Source organism: Chaetodon auriga, chromosome 20, assembly GCF_051107435.1.
Source record: "Chaetodon auriga isolate fChaAug3 chromosome 20, fChaAug3.hap1, whole genome shotgun sequence".
Taxonomy (NCBI): Eukaryota; Metazoa; Chordata; class Actinopteri; order Chaetodontiformes; family Chaetodontidae; genus Chaetodon; species Chaetodon auriga.
In genome coordinates, this window is record NC_135093.1 from 17,826,435 (window position 1) to 17,841,088 (window position 14,654).

At 40.6% G+C, this 14,654-nt stretch overlaps 1 protein-coding gene across 2 annotated transcripts in view; it reads left to right on the forward strand.

The window, feature by feature from the left end:
* The window catches only part of slc39a11 (solute carrier family 39, member 11), a 116,382-nt gene that overhangs the window by 15,535 nt on the left and 86,193 nt on the right, over window positions 1-14,654 (forward strand). For both annotated transcript variants that reach the window (XM_076759946.1, XM_076759947.1), the window contains exon 4: window positions 10,318-10,476. In XM_076759946.1, coding sequence (XP_076616061.1) covers window positions 10,318-10,476 — 159 coding nt within the window. The remainder of the gene's footprint in view (window positions 1-10,317; window positions 10,477-14,654) is intronic.

A 14,654-nucleotide genomic window follows, 5' to 3' on the forward strand; every position in this document is an offset into this window, starting at 1 on the left:
GAAAGGCTATATGTGAGGGAAAATTATAAACAGACTGAAAATCTGTAGGAGACTTTCGGACAAACTCAGGAAGAACACGAATCGTATGAGCCACAGAAAGGTTCAACCATGCGAAAGCATCGCTGCTCTTATGTGTGATGGTGATGAACAGAGAGCTACAGTGAAATAACTTCACATATGTGAACTTACTGCAATTTGTAGGGTTTATAGTGGAAAAACACACTTCACAAGGATGTTAGCCGACAGCAGTGAGATGTATAGAATGGTGAAGTGAAAAGCGGCATCAGTCCAACGACGGAGTGGCAGAGAGGTTCCCTCCAGCCTTCACACCTTCAATGACCTTAGCTCTCCCTATATAATGTGAACCCACCGCGCTGCTTACACTGACAGATAAATTATCTCAAATATATTTCTATATGTTCTATTCTTCTGTACAGTTTCTTTATTTATTTTACATAGGCATGCCTGCTACAGCTGAAACAATGAACTAGAAAAAAAAAAAGAAAACTAACCTGAATCCAAATGAAATCACCCCTCTCCACAGTTAAACTTGGTGCAGTCCAATAATGCTGATTGAAATCCTTAGTAAATATCCCCCATAGTGGCAGAACAAATGCACAGATATCAGTAGTTTCTGCTCTGAATAATTGGTTAAGTTGTGGAATAAACATCCTTTACATTTTGAAGTGATGCTGGATTCTTTGCCGTGGTGGATTGTGAAGCCACAGTGGAGCTGCAACTTCTGATTCATCCATTGATCATATTCATCATTAATAATGCAGCAGTTCTGAAACATATAACCCATTGCAGGGTATAATGAAAGGAGTTGCTCAATTAGTTGAGCAGCAAAACCCCAAACAGCAACATTTTATGTTTTTAATCGATGAATGACTTACAGTTACATTTCGATCCAGTCAGTGCGGCTGGAAAATAATGTCTGAATAATACATGGCAGATCTGCAGGACCCTGTTTGAGGCTATTCTCCATCGACAGTTCATGCCTGTCAGTGTGGACTTGTTTTTAGATCTGCAACCAAATATCTGTAGACCGATCTATTTTAGTCCTTTGTGCAGTCATAACGATGCAGGAGCACAGTGGGACCACAGTGGGATGTCCTCTAAAGTATAGACGAATGAGTAGGATGTAAGATAACTGTCCTTTGATCAATGAGGCAAATGGTTGCTGAACTCCAGGGTCACACACACACACACCATGTATGTATGTATGTATGTATATGTATGCAGTGCTGTCAAAAGCTTTGCATGTAATTAAATAAAGCTTTGCATGTATCTAGTCTGATTTGTAAAGGACCTTTCGAGGATTTGATCACCCTCAGTGGTGTCAGTGTAGTTCACTTCAAATATGATGTAGTTGCTGGATTGCAAATGAACCCCATGAACTTATCAATACAGCACTGATTGTCTGTGGAAAGTCCTCGATATTAATTGATTCTAATATGGGGATTGATTTCCGTGACATTTTGTAATGACGCTCATGGTGTACACACGGGATGAAGCCTAATGGCTTTGTTGATCCTCTGACTTCTCACCTTGCACCACCAGCCTGTCAAAGATTTCATTTATCCTGTGAAATACTGTATCTCAGCAGTCCCACTGACTTTAGTGTCACCTGCGTTCTCTAGCACCACCATGACGTGTGTGGTTTTGCGTTAAATGTCTCAACAACTGTTGGATTGATTGCCAGGGATGTTTGGTACTGACATCCTGATCAATTGTAACTACACATTTGCATGCTTACACAATAGAGACGGTTGAAATGATAAACATTATACCTGCTAAACATCAGCGTGGTAACACTGTCATTATGAGCACTTAGGCATGTTGACATTAGCATTCAGCTCAAAGTGCCGCTGTGCCTAAGTACAGCCCCACAGAGTACTGTCATGGCTGCAGACTCTTGGTCCTGTTATCCTCTCTGACATCTTTTTATTTTGTTTATCACTGACTTGGATTTCAGGGAGGAGTTTTGGTATTTTGTGCTCAGAATGCTTTATTAGAGCCTATTTGAGAGAATCACTGAATACATGTAGTTTTACTGTGTAATTTTCTGGAATAAAACAACCAGATTTATGGCCATTGAGTACATGGCCACCTATCTGCAGAGGTGCCTTTCCTTTTGATAAAAAAAACTGTAAATATGTAAAGTGGTGCAATTCTTCCAGCCAAACATAAAAATACACAACACCATAGAATTTTCCTCGATGACTGAGATAGACCTACAGAGAGATTGCTTAAATGGAATGATGGTTGTAGTGCAGGATGAGAAAGAATAGGTGAGAGATGGTGACATATGGAGAGATAGATGCAGGAACCAAGGAATGACATCGATTAACCTTATAGATGAAGTGGGAGAAAGTGGACCACTTTGAACGTTAGAAGCTACTAGATAAACAGGGGCATGATGGATGGAATAGAAGATATGTCAGGGAGGAAGATGAATTGATCGGAGAGGGAAAATAAATGGAAGCATCTTCTTCTTTCCTGGGAGATTTTGCACTGACAAGGGAATACTGGCCATTGAAAAGTGATGAAATTGGTAACATGTTGAGAGGATAATCTAAGCACTACCTTGAGACTCAGTTTAGTCTAACCTTTACTTGGAAAGCTGGTGGGTTATGGACAGGGAAACAGTCAAGATGGTGAGATGAAGACATGTGTGATATAGACTCCCTTGCTCCCCTAATGAAGAACGTGTTTGCCCTTCCTGCAAAGTACTTCACAGAACCAACTAATGATCACTTCGTAAAGTAGGACTTATGTGTGGGGCAGTAATCCAATTGTGTTATGCCTGTCTTTATCTCGGCAATCCATCAAACTGTCTCTTATCGATCTTATTTCTCCATTTGCCACAGGCTGTGATTAGATGATAGAGCCACATAACCACGGCTGGCGAGAAAATACTGCAGTTATTTAAGAACCTGGAAGAACTCGAGCATCCAGAAGACAATGAATCACCCGTAGGAAAGGCTATAGCTCACTATTTTTGCTTTACACAGCAGGGAGACAGAACTCATCAGCGCCATCCTCACCATCACCTCATTTTCGATTTAAGAGCTTCCTCTAAGTAAATCATTTAATTTACTTTGTGGGTCCAAGATAGCAATTGAAAACATCACATTCACATTCACACACAACACATTCACATTTCACATCAAAGGCATGCTGAACACACAGAGCAGACTTAGCATATCTCCAAAGTCTAACTTGCAGCTTTTAGTGGGAGCAATTATTCTGTTCTCTTCTCTCTATAATCTACACATACAGTGCAATTAAGTGTTTGGGAAATTAGATTTTTGCTTTACGCTGGAGCACATTTTATTTGAAGTGAATCCAGGGCTTCAAGGTTTAAATACTGATTTTCAGCTTTAATTTGAAGGTTTCTACATCCACATCTGATCAGAATCGGCAGCACTCTCATGAGAATTCTCTCAGTCAGCTTTTGAAAAATAGACTTCTGATAATAAATCAATGCAGGGACCATGTCCATCACATGTACAGATCACTATATGTAAAACTATACAGTTATGAAACCTTCAAATGACTCAGTGTTGGTTCCTAATATTGATGTTCAGTCCTCACAAGGAACCTCCACACTCAGCAGGGAAATCACTAATTGCGGGATTGATTACATGCATCTAGATGATTGCCCTCAAGCATTGTAAGACCAGAGCACCCTATGGTGTCTAGAACTGAGTACTTAATGATTAGAGCAATTTGAGATCCAGAAGAGAGTAGTTTGATTAAGCTACAACATTCTGATGTCTCTCTTCCTGTTTATTCCTCTTCGTGCAGATCATTCTATCATTATGATCCTATAAATTAGAATTCTAAATGTCACATACTGTAAACAAATTGTCGCAATTTAATTGTTAACCCAAATCTATAGACAGTCGAAACAAAACAAAACTTCCAAATTTCCAGGTGATCACAATTCCACAAGTTATACTTGGCAAGATATTTTTTCAAAACCACTCCTTAGTTTAACAGCCTACACCTGGTCATGGTTATAGATAAAAAGTCACCAAAATCAGGCAAAATCTTCTGGGGACCATGAATGTCTGTACATAATTTCATGGCAATCTATCCAGTAGGTGTTAAGACATGTGACTAAAATGCAAAAATGGTGGTTCTAGATGAAAAGTCAAGGGATCACCAAACTCAGATGGATATATCCCAGTGAGACTCTAAATGTTTGGACATAACTTCATGGCAATCCATCCACTAGCTGCTGAGATATTTCAACCTGGGCCAAAGTGGAGGACCAATTGCCCACCAACAGTCACGCTGCGAGAAGATGAAGATTGAAACTGAGTGTAAGGAGTCGACAGTCCCGTCTGAAATCAGCCAAGAGGGCCCTGTGCATTGCCGTGTGTGCTGTCTTGCATATATTTTTTGGTTGGATATACCTCTGCAAGTGCTAGCTAACCTCATTTTCCAAGTGTAGCTTAACAGATGCAGATCACGCAGGCAATTGTTGGTTTTAGACAATAAGGTCAGAAAATCAAAATGGAGTAAAACTAATAACAATAAGAACTACGTTGCAGTTTTGCAGTTTTAGCACGATCCTCTGCTACATGCCTATGCTAATGAATGCAATGCAAATAAATTCCAGCCCTGTTCACATGTTCCTATTATAATACTTTTGGGGAAAAGTATTCCATGTATACATCTAAAACTGGTTGTGAAAGGCTTAGTATTTGGCCCAGACTGAGCTAACAGAGCAGTAATTGGGAGCTGGCATCAGTGTTAGACAGGTGTTTCAATAGCCTTGAGGCTGTGCTGGATTCAGACTTAATGAGTGAGACTTGAGATTGTGGAACGGACCTGGGGTTTGGCTGCTGGGAATGCAAATCAGAGACAAGAACCATAAAGAAAGAAAGAACAGAAGTGCTTACTGCTGATAGTGAAACGAATAAAGAAGAGGAACAAAGACTGCTGGTAATAAATTGACTGAAAAAAATAAAGAGATGGAAACACAAGAAGATTGCATTGTCCAATATTGTGTCTCAGGTGAATGAAGTAAGATTTACTTGTTGGCCTTGAAATCCTCAGATAGTCTGGTACCTGTCCCTCCAAAATTGTCTTTTGAGTAGCAGCCAGCGAGGGCTATGCTCAGAGAAAGTTATGCTCAGTAAAGTTAAAATCCTCGGCTCTCTTTGCCCTCTGGTATCACAGATCCGCTGAGCTGATATGAGTGTTCTGTGAGAAGTTAAGTGATGTCATGTTAGTCCAGCACTTCTGAGTAATGAAGTACAAATATTTCAAACTGTTCTCCCTCGCTGTCATTTGGAGCTGCCAGCATGTGATATTGCCTATTGCTGCTTTGAACCCCATACACGACAGTCACTCACATTTGTGTGATGAAACTCTTTTCTATTTCAACCACATTATTATACCCTAAACCAGTCCGTTGTCCTCAGAGTAAAAATTGGTTTTGTCTGTTCTTTTTTTTTTTTGAGTTTCTGTCAGGGACATAGCAGCAGTGGATCTTAAAGTGTTCTCTCCATTTTTAGAATGAGGCTGCACAAACTGGTATTCATTTTCTCATATTTAGTCAACGTCATCCTGTATTTTTCAGTCAAGTTTTAGCTGACTGAAAGTCCAAGCATATTAGGCTTATCTTAGTCAAAGATAACGGTAACTATTTATATATAGTCAATGGAAGTTGCTGCCATTTAAGTCTTGCTATGCCTTACTGTTAGACGGCCCCACAGACCACCACCAGCTGAACCACAAAAAAAAAACAAAAAAACAAAAACATTTAAAACAGTCAAATTCATGCAATTTACTAACATAAAGGCATACAAACATACAGAATTAAGTTCAAAAGTCAAAACAAAATCCCAAACCGAGAGGCAGCCAGACCAGCAGACCCCTTCTGATGCAGGTACAGGAGCTTTTAAGCACTCACTCCCAGGTCAGGTGCAGCATCAGATGTACCTTACTTTGGCAGAGCTAGAGAGGACAAGAGAGGAAAAGGGACAAACAGCACAGGGTACACGCACAGCCGAAACAGTCTTTAATGTCATCTTTTCAGTCAATCTAGTAAAACCTAAAACATCATGTTTGTTATCTTTGTCATGCCAGCCATGAAAAGCTGTACTACAGACCGTTCTTGATTTCAGTGTTTCTCTGCATTGGGAGGCTTCTGAACTGATTTTCCACATCACAGACAATGAAAAGCTGTTACAAGAAAGGACATTATACATAGTTTGGACAGCAGTCCTGGTCCAGCAGTCAATATTCACAGGCATTATGTGGAAACATGCAGCCTCCAATGCACAAACACTGAGAGGACTTTTCATTAATAGTCTCCTGTGAGGCGCTTAAACACATTTGCATAATCATAGAGTCTTTAATGAGGGAGGAGTAGATGTAAATTTAAGGATTTTAACAAGATAATAGATCAGACACACATTATTAGTCAAAGTACATTGTTTCGTATCCAACTACGAGCATGTCTGGAGGGGATCTTTAATTTCCAGAAGTCAAGACAATTAGTGTAGGAAATTACTTTAGGAAGTAGATATGAAAATCTTATTAATTTATTTCTTTTTGATTGTTTTCTTTCTTGCACCATTAAAATCTACAACAGAATCGTGAGTTGGATTTACAGGGCTTGAGACCATCAAAGAAATAGTTCGACATTTTGGAAAAAATGTTGTTAGATGAAAAGATTGATGCCACAGTCGTATCAGTCCAGTCAATGTGAAGCTATAGCCAGTAGCCACTTAGCTTAACTTAGCACAAAGACTAGAAATAAATAGCCTCAATTAACAGTTTCCACTCGGGCTACAATCCACCAAAGAGCACCTCTAAAACTCACTAATTAACACATTTGATCTTGTTTGTTTTATCTGTACAAAAAGTAAAGTGTCAAAGTGACAATTTGTGGTTTTATGGTGGTTACGTCAGGCCAAGAAGTCGTCCCCAGCCAACTGGCGTCTGACTGTGACCACTGTAGCAACATTAAAGTTGCCAAGTGGTGTCTTCTTTTCAAACTGTCAAAAGTGAAAAAGCATAAGTCCTAAAATGTCAAACTATTGCTTGGATAGTGAAAATCATTGTCATATGAATTGCAATATCTGTAGTCCATGATACGATTTTGAAAGACAGGTTGAATGTCAAGGTCTTGTAACTGTATGTTTTCTTCTTAAGACGCCGCATGTAGGAGATGAATTGAAGACAGAAATGATCTCAGATCATTTTCCTTGACAGCAATCATCCAAACACGTTACAGTTGTCCCATTTCTGAATAGCAGTAATAGTAATCCTGATATTTAAGTGCTTAACCAATCCTGCAAGAAACCTAAAGCAGGAATCCCCACATGAGACACATGCAAACTTATGTGTTTACCTCAGTTTGTTTTGTGCACCTTTGAGGCTTGGCAGCTGTAACAGCTGTGTGCCAAACTGCTAAGCTTATTTGCTTACTGGATTGCTCCTCATTAACATGTAGACAGCTCCCCACCTTGACTCAGTTGGCTTAGAGGTACATGATGTTCCCCATATTACAGAATTGGACCCATGATCGGTAGATGAATGAATGAATATGCTCCCTCCATATAATATAATGTGGAGAGAGCAGGTGTGGAGATGAAAGTAATCCCCCCAAGAGTTTTCTTTTTTTTCTGTAAATATGGGTTATGCAGGTGGTGCAGCTGGTTATGAGCAGAGCGGAAAAATGATCAAAGTCTCTAAAAAGTTTACAAGTTACAGATGCATGTATAGCAACTAATACGTGCTACTTTATAGGAATCAGGGAAGTGTGGTTGGAGTCGGTCACTGTGTTTGACCAACCATGCCCAGATGAAAGGACCTGCTATTGTTGGAAAGCTTTGCAATTATTATTCAGACTGTTTCTTCTGCTACATAATTAGGCCTATAAAACTAGTGCTCCCAGTAAGCCGGCAGGCTCGGAATTAAGTTATTTTTATGACCAGGCCCCTTTGGCCTTTGATAAATACAAATTTATTGCAGCATTGAGGCTCAGAAACAAAAAAAAGCGAAATATTAGCTTTTTCTGGGTGGATAAATATTAAAGTTACTTATAAAAGGGAAGCTCTACAAAAGGGCAACGAGAATGCTGAGGTTTCAAGTTTCATCAGCAGTCATTAAGGAGTAATTAATGCCATCAAGCACATTTTTAAGAAAGTAGGGCAACCACTTACTGCATACTGCTATTAGAAACTGAGTACAATTAGCTGATAATTGGCCTGATCAGCCGCTGTCACGAATCAATAACAGACATTATTAGACTGTAAACTCAAACCAATGACTAACCACTGTCAGTAAATGTGACAGCCTAATCATGCTTATCACAACTGAGTAGTTCTGTGGTGCTGAGATGATATATACTGTTGAAATTAAATGGAAGCTCCCTGCGCTCTCTGCAGAAAATACTACACCAAGCTGCCTTTGAGAAATCTAACATTAACAATTCCTTATGTGTAAGCAAAAGCATCTTACTCAAGAAACAACGTAAAATGCATCATATCTTCACTGTCTTCTTGTTCATTTGGCATTAGTATAATCCATTAAGATAAAATCTAAAAACATGGACCTTTAAAGAAAAAGAGAAGAGGTCTCCATCAGACAACAAAGGCCATCATCATCTGCCATCATCTATTAACTCCACTGGCCGCAGGACGAGATGTGTCCAGATCTGATTGAGCTCAGGCGAACATGACTGATGGGCCATCACAGTATACGTTTGCTTTGCAGTAATCCCTTAGGGAAGGACAACATCGTGAAAAACATTGACGCCATTTTTGGGGAAAGTAGAAAGAAAGAAGGCTGTAGGGGTTGTAATGGGTTAAAATCATTGTGCAAACAGACAGTCAAGTACCATAGTAAAGTCAATTTGACACCACCATCTTGACACATTCTCTTTAATCTCTTTGGCCTGCTTTTCTCTTGCGGAGAGATGAAGATGCAAAATAAATACAAACCAATAAAGTTCAAGATCCACACACTTTTTGTCTTTTGCGTCCAGCTTTCTGCTTCCGCCTCTTTGACTCCGTTCCCTTTCCCCGCTTATTGCCATGCGCAACCAACTGAGGATCAAGTTGGAAAGAGCAGAGAAAAAATGACATTTGAATCATGTAAACAACAAAAATAAATGTAGATTGTTTTTGTTTTTGATTGCCAACATGAGAGGTTACACTGGAGATGGAAAACGGAATGGGATCATTCTGGATCGTAGAGCGCATGAATAAGACGAGAGGAAAAGTGTTGCGTTTGCCATAATTCGTAGCTCTCAGAGATTGTTGCTAGCAGTGTATTGTTTTTAAAGTGCTGGACCTGACTGGAGCCTAACAATATGCCTCCATTATCTGTGATTGGCTAGGCTGAATGCAGACTTGTGTTTTGCATTTCCAGAGCTGATGCAGTGTCAGGAGGCAGCTATGAGGGGAGATGTTAGAACCCATACAGAACAAAAAAAATAGCATGTGGCAACCTTCAGTGATAATAGAAACTGTGGATGCTTTGTTTGCATACATGAAGCTTGAAAAGACACGAGTGTGCTCAGACATACAGAACCGTTCCCTCTCTGTTTGGACTTTGACAGCTGACGCAAACAGACGAGGCTTTGGAGTGAAAGATGCTTTCAGGGTGATTTACCTGCGAGGACGCTGAATGCACTGGACACCAGCACACAACACAGCACGCACATTCAAACGTGGGCGCACACACGCAAATTTGGGGAACTTCAAGACATTTAAACCTCTATTTCAATGTTCTTTGAGTCTTCCAAGTCAGATTCGCCAAACTCTGTTAAATGCACAGGCTTGTTGTACTCGCTTGTTAGCACTTGATGAATGCCACCTGTTCACATTCACGAGATTCCATCATAATCGACATATTGTTGACGCCCCCAGATACCTATATGAGGCTACCTGTCTGACTGCTTCAGAATCATATTTAAAGTAAAAATTCCTTCAGAATAAGGGTTTATAATTCTTATGTCACACAAATCTTTCCCCCGTGATGACAGGCGGTAAATGACTCATATGGCTCATCTGAATGGATCTGTTCATACCAGAGGTTTGCGCATGAGGCCCAATGGATGAGATAGTTTAAAAACAAGAAAACATCACTTTCAAATTAACGCTTTTACATTTCATTGAAAGGGTGCTGCTGTGATTCAGCAGGTCTGTGTGTGAAATGTCATTTTTACTCACCACTTTAAACCTTTACTCTTAATTGCCTATTTCTTATTTGGGCTGCACAGCAATTCAAGAAGTAAAGTATCTCAGTTTTAGCTCTCATTCTCGCTTTTCTCGCCTCTCTCAGGTAATGTTGGCTGCTTCCTATTGGTCACTGCTGGCACCAGCGATCGACATGGCAGAGGATTCTGGGAAGTACGGCTCATTCGCCTTCCTGCCCGTGGCTGTGGGGTTCGCACTTGGGGCGGCCTTCGTTTACTTTGCTGACCTGGCGATGCCCCTGCTGGTAAGAACCTGATGTAGACACTCACACACATGCAGTATGGTCTGTACTGAAGAGTGTAAGAATTCTGATTGGGGGGGGCTGGTGGCTGTGGATGACACCACTGCCGTAAGGACTCAGCCTTTGTACATGGTGCACACACTCGTAACAGGTGAGCCAAAAGGTCAGTTTTCATCATAAGAAGCTTTTAATTTGTATAAAACAAAAAAAAAAATGTCTTGAAAGAACTGCAGAAATCTGGACTCATTATAAACTGAGACATCACCCACTCATTTAATTTTCTATCAATTACACTGTGATTTCATGCTTTTTTTTTCTTATCATCTCAAATTAGAGGATTCCTGTCAATCAGTACTTTTTCTCAGTTTCTGCTGTGATTAGTATGTAGTTACACGCCCATTGTTGGAAACTTTGTGAGAAATTAGTTTCAAGGGAATAGGGAATGAGGAATCCAGACACTCAACTATAACTCAAAATTGTGACAAAAGCTGTTAGTGAATTATGGTTTCTTGTGTGTGACTGTCTCATTAACTTCCGCACAATAGAATTCAATTCAGAAAGAGATAACAGCTTCAGACAAAGGACTTCACTTGAGTTCTGAGGAAGAGATGAGCTTTACATAACCTCTTGATGCTAAGATGCTGCCAGGACTGGATTGTCCTCATGTCTGGGCTTTTTTTTTTTTTTAATTTATCTCTGTCTCTGAGGTGTTTTGCCTCTGGCTTGCTCTCGGCCGCTCGTCTCACCTGTGAAGTCTCTGGGTTTGAGAATCCAGTTCTCTGTGCTCTTTTGCCACCTGTGTGTGTGTGTGTGTGTGTGTGTGTGTGTGTGTGTGTGTGTGTGTGTACAACCCTGCCTGATTTACCTGCATCTGCAGTCATCAGATTGCACAGTGATATCCTAAAAAATGTGTAGCCCCAAACCTCACTACTCTCTTACTGGCACTCACAGTCAACCTGATGTCAGTGATATTAGTTTAGCAGCTAACATGATCAAACCACACTGCCCCCCCTGCCCCCTACTACCTAGTTTAGTGACTGAATCTATAAACTGTTGTATTTACAAGGCCATATGTTGCTCATAGCATTGCTCGAAACAAATCAAGGATGTATGGATGACGCACTGCACTGGAGCAGGGATGAGCAATGTCAACAGTCAGCAGATTTTGGTGAAAATACATCCTCCATGTGGACACTGGCCTAAAGGTTACCAATTGTGTCGCTGCCCATGTTTATTGTAACTGATGGGTCACATTTCTTATTTAGTCCTTGAACTGTACATTGGCAAGGAAAGTACTTCTGAGCTGGCTCAATATTAAATCTCAGCTGAATCAAATCTTATAGTGTCAGCTTTAAATTGCACTGCATCACACTGTCAGGAATGTGTCTGTATGGTGTATTGGATTATTTGACTGTGTATCGAGGCATCAATATGAAACATGTGAAGATTTGCAGTTTAACAGGCATCACCGCATTACAAGGAAAAGATCTACATTTTAGCCATGTTAGCTGCATAGCTTTAGAGGTGGCAATGTTGGTCAGTCAGTCTGTCTGTTGGTTGGTCAGCCCACCACTTTGGCCCAGACTGAAATATAACTGTTGGATGGATTGGCATGGAAATTGGTTCAGATATTCGTGGTGCTCAGATGATGAATCCTAATGACTTTGGTGATCCTTGGCATTTTACCCAGCTTTAGATGCTTTCGATTTATGACTAAATAGCTGCAAAACTAATGACATTCGTGTCAGCTTCAGCTTCTATTCTGTGTTTAGTGTTTATTAGCAAATGTTAGCATGTTTATGAGCTGGAACTAAGATGGTTAACATGGTAAAACCACCACCAACATGTCAAAGTTTTCATTTATATGAGTAATACTGTCTCTCAACTGCTGGATGGATTGGCACATTTTGTGCAGACATTCATGGTGCAGAGAGGATGATTCCCATTGGCTTTAGCGATCCAGAGTTCTCCTACAGGGCCACCACGAGGTTGACTTAAGGTTAAATGTCTCAAATACTGTTGGATTGATTGCCAGTGGTTTCTGTCCAAATACCCACTAATTCAGCGACACTTTCATCAGCCTCAGTCGGACTTTGTGTTTTGTACTAATCAGCAAATGTTAGCATACTAGCACAACAAACTGAGATAGTTGGCATGATCATGACTGCTAAATATCAGCATGTTAGCATTGTTATTGTGGGCATGTTAGCATGCAGAGATTAGCTCAGTGCACCCCTGTGCCTAAACACTTCTTCACAGAGCTTCCATCATGGCTGTAGACTCTTAGTCGTGCTTCGTTTTTATTTGTCTGGTCTGGATTTGGTCATGGAGCTGCCTGGACTTGCCTCGGACTCAGCCTAAATGGTTTTGACTTCAGCCCTGGATTCTCCAGACTGCCATTTATTATCAGTTCACTCTGAAAAATGAAGCAAGGTCATTATTATTTAACACAATTATCTGTGCAGACCTGCTTAGCATGTAATGTAATTTGATAAATGACTCGGCAGTCAAACGGGAAAATGAACTGATATGTCAGAATTTAATGAGATGTCGAAGCCTTGAATTACAAAAAGCTGAACCCCACAGTTGAAGATTTAATAATTCTCTTCTGACACTTTCTAAAATAGAAAATCATCATCGTACAACTTCTGCACGGGTCAAGGATATCTAATGATTAAATCTCAGAGCCTTCTTCTGACCCGAGTGCAACAGAACAGCAAAGGGTAGAGACGGGACTGAGAGACGGAAATGTGATGCAGCCGCTACAGCTGGAACAGCAGAGAACAGCTGTTGCCTTAAGCTCCTGCAGTCACACCACGACAGCAGCACTGACACGAATTACATATGAAGGAGCGGCTAACACATCACGGTCATGCACACTCATACAAGATGACACACACTCATATAAACACAACACACACACAGATGCACTGTCCACTGAGGACAATGGAGAGAGAAGGAAGGGGATGATACATCCCATCTGTAAGTCAATAAGCTGGTGCATACATACATGAAGTAGGCATCTTTGTGCTTTTTGGACAGTTTCAGTCTTTTGGTAAACTACAACTCGTCAGGCTTTATAAGGAATTGGTGCTGCAAGGGTGCAGATCTCATTAAACACATGCCCAATTTTTTACAGGTATGATCAATGCAACACATGCTAGCAAGCTAGCAAAACTACCTGAAAATGTGGATCAGCTGGGAATAAGTTCATTCACTCGGTGCTGTGAACGGTCTGTTGATGGGTAGACTTCATATTTGTTTGAACAAAATTGCTTATAAGGTCTAGATTACAGGAGTAGCTGATGGTTCTAGCAGCCGTCAGCTGGGAAGTGTAGTCCAATAGTAAGCAAAAGTATCAGGATGGAGGTCAGGGTGTAGCTTTCTTCTTTAAGTCGCAATGTAAAAATGTTTCTTAATAAAGAGATTAATCAAAATTTCTCTTGTGTCAGACCAAAAAAGAGACACTATCTGCTCTGAGACATTAATTAGAGACTCACTTACAGCTGCACTCAAAGTCTGCCTTGCAGGTCACCGTTAAAATGTAACCCACCCAGTCATTTCCTGCTTCCCCACTCACCCCAGCAGGGGATAATTGGGCAGCTGACCTTCCTGGCCAAAAACCACCCATGCAGCAGTTCAGTAACTGCACTGTATTGGCAGTCTGAGGCAGAGGGGATGCTCTGAAAAGACATCTGTACCAGTAGTGATGGGCAAACATGCCGTTCCTGAAGCATTCAGGATTCCCAGCCAGTTGTGTCACATGGGGTTCATTTCTCAAGGCTAAAAGTCTTCACTAGGGGCTCACGCTGGTCAAAAGAATTTACAGCAGGCAAGCCAGTTAGTGGCGTCAGTTAAGTCTCCCATATAAATGAATACTTAGAAATCGTTATTATTCCTAAGAAGACATAAAGAGGACATCATGACATGTGGTTGAAATATCACGTCTGACTGGCAGCTGAGTTAAGTGGTTAGCACACTGCTCTTAGACAGTTTCTAGTCTGGTCGTACAGCCTCAAAACCTGACGATCCTGAAATTAAAATGTTGAAACCGGCGTCACATGTACTGTAGCATATGTTGTTGCCTAGTTGTACATGTTCTGACTGTCAGATGCAGCTATATCCTGCGCGTTTGTTTAGTAACAGTATGTCTCAAGGATGGTCCTTAATGTTAAAAATGC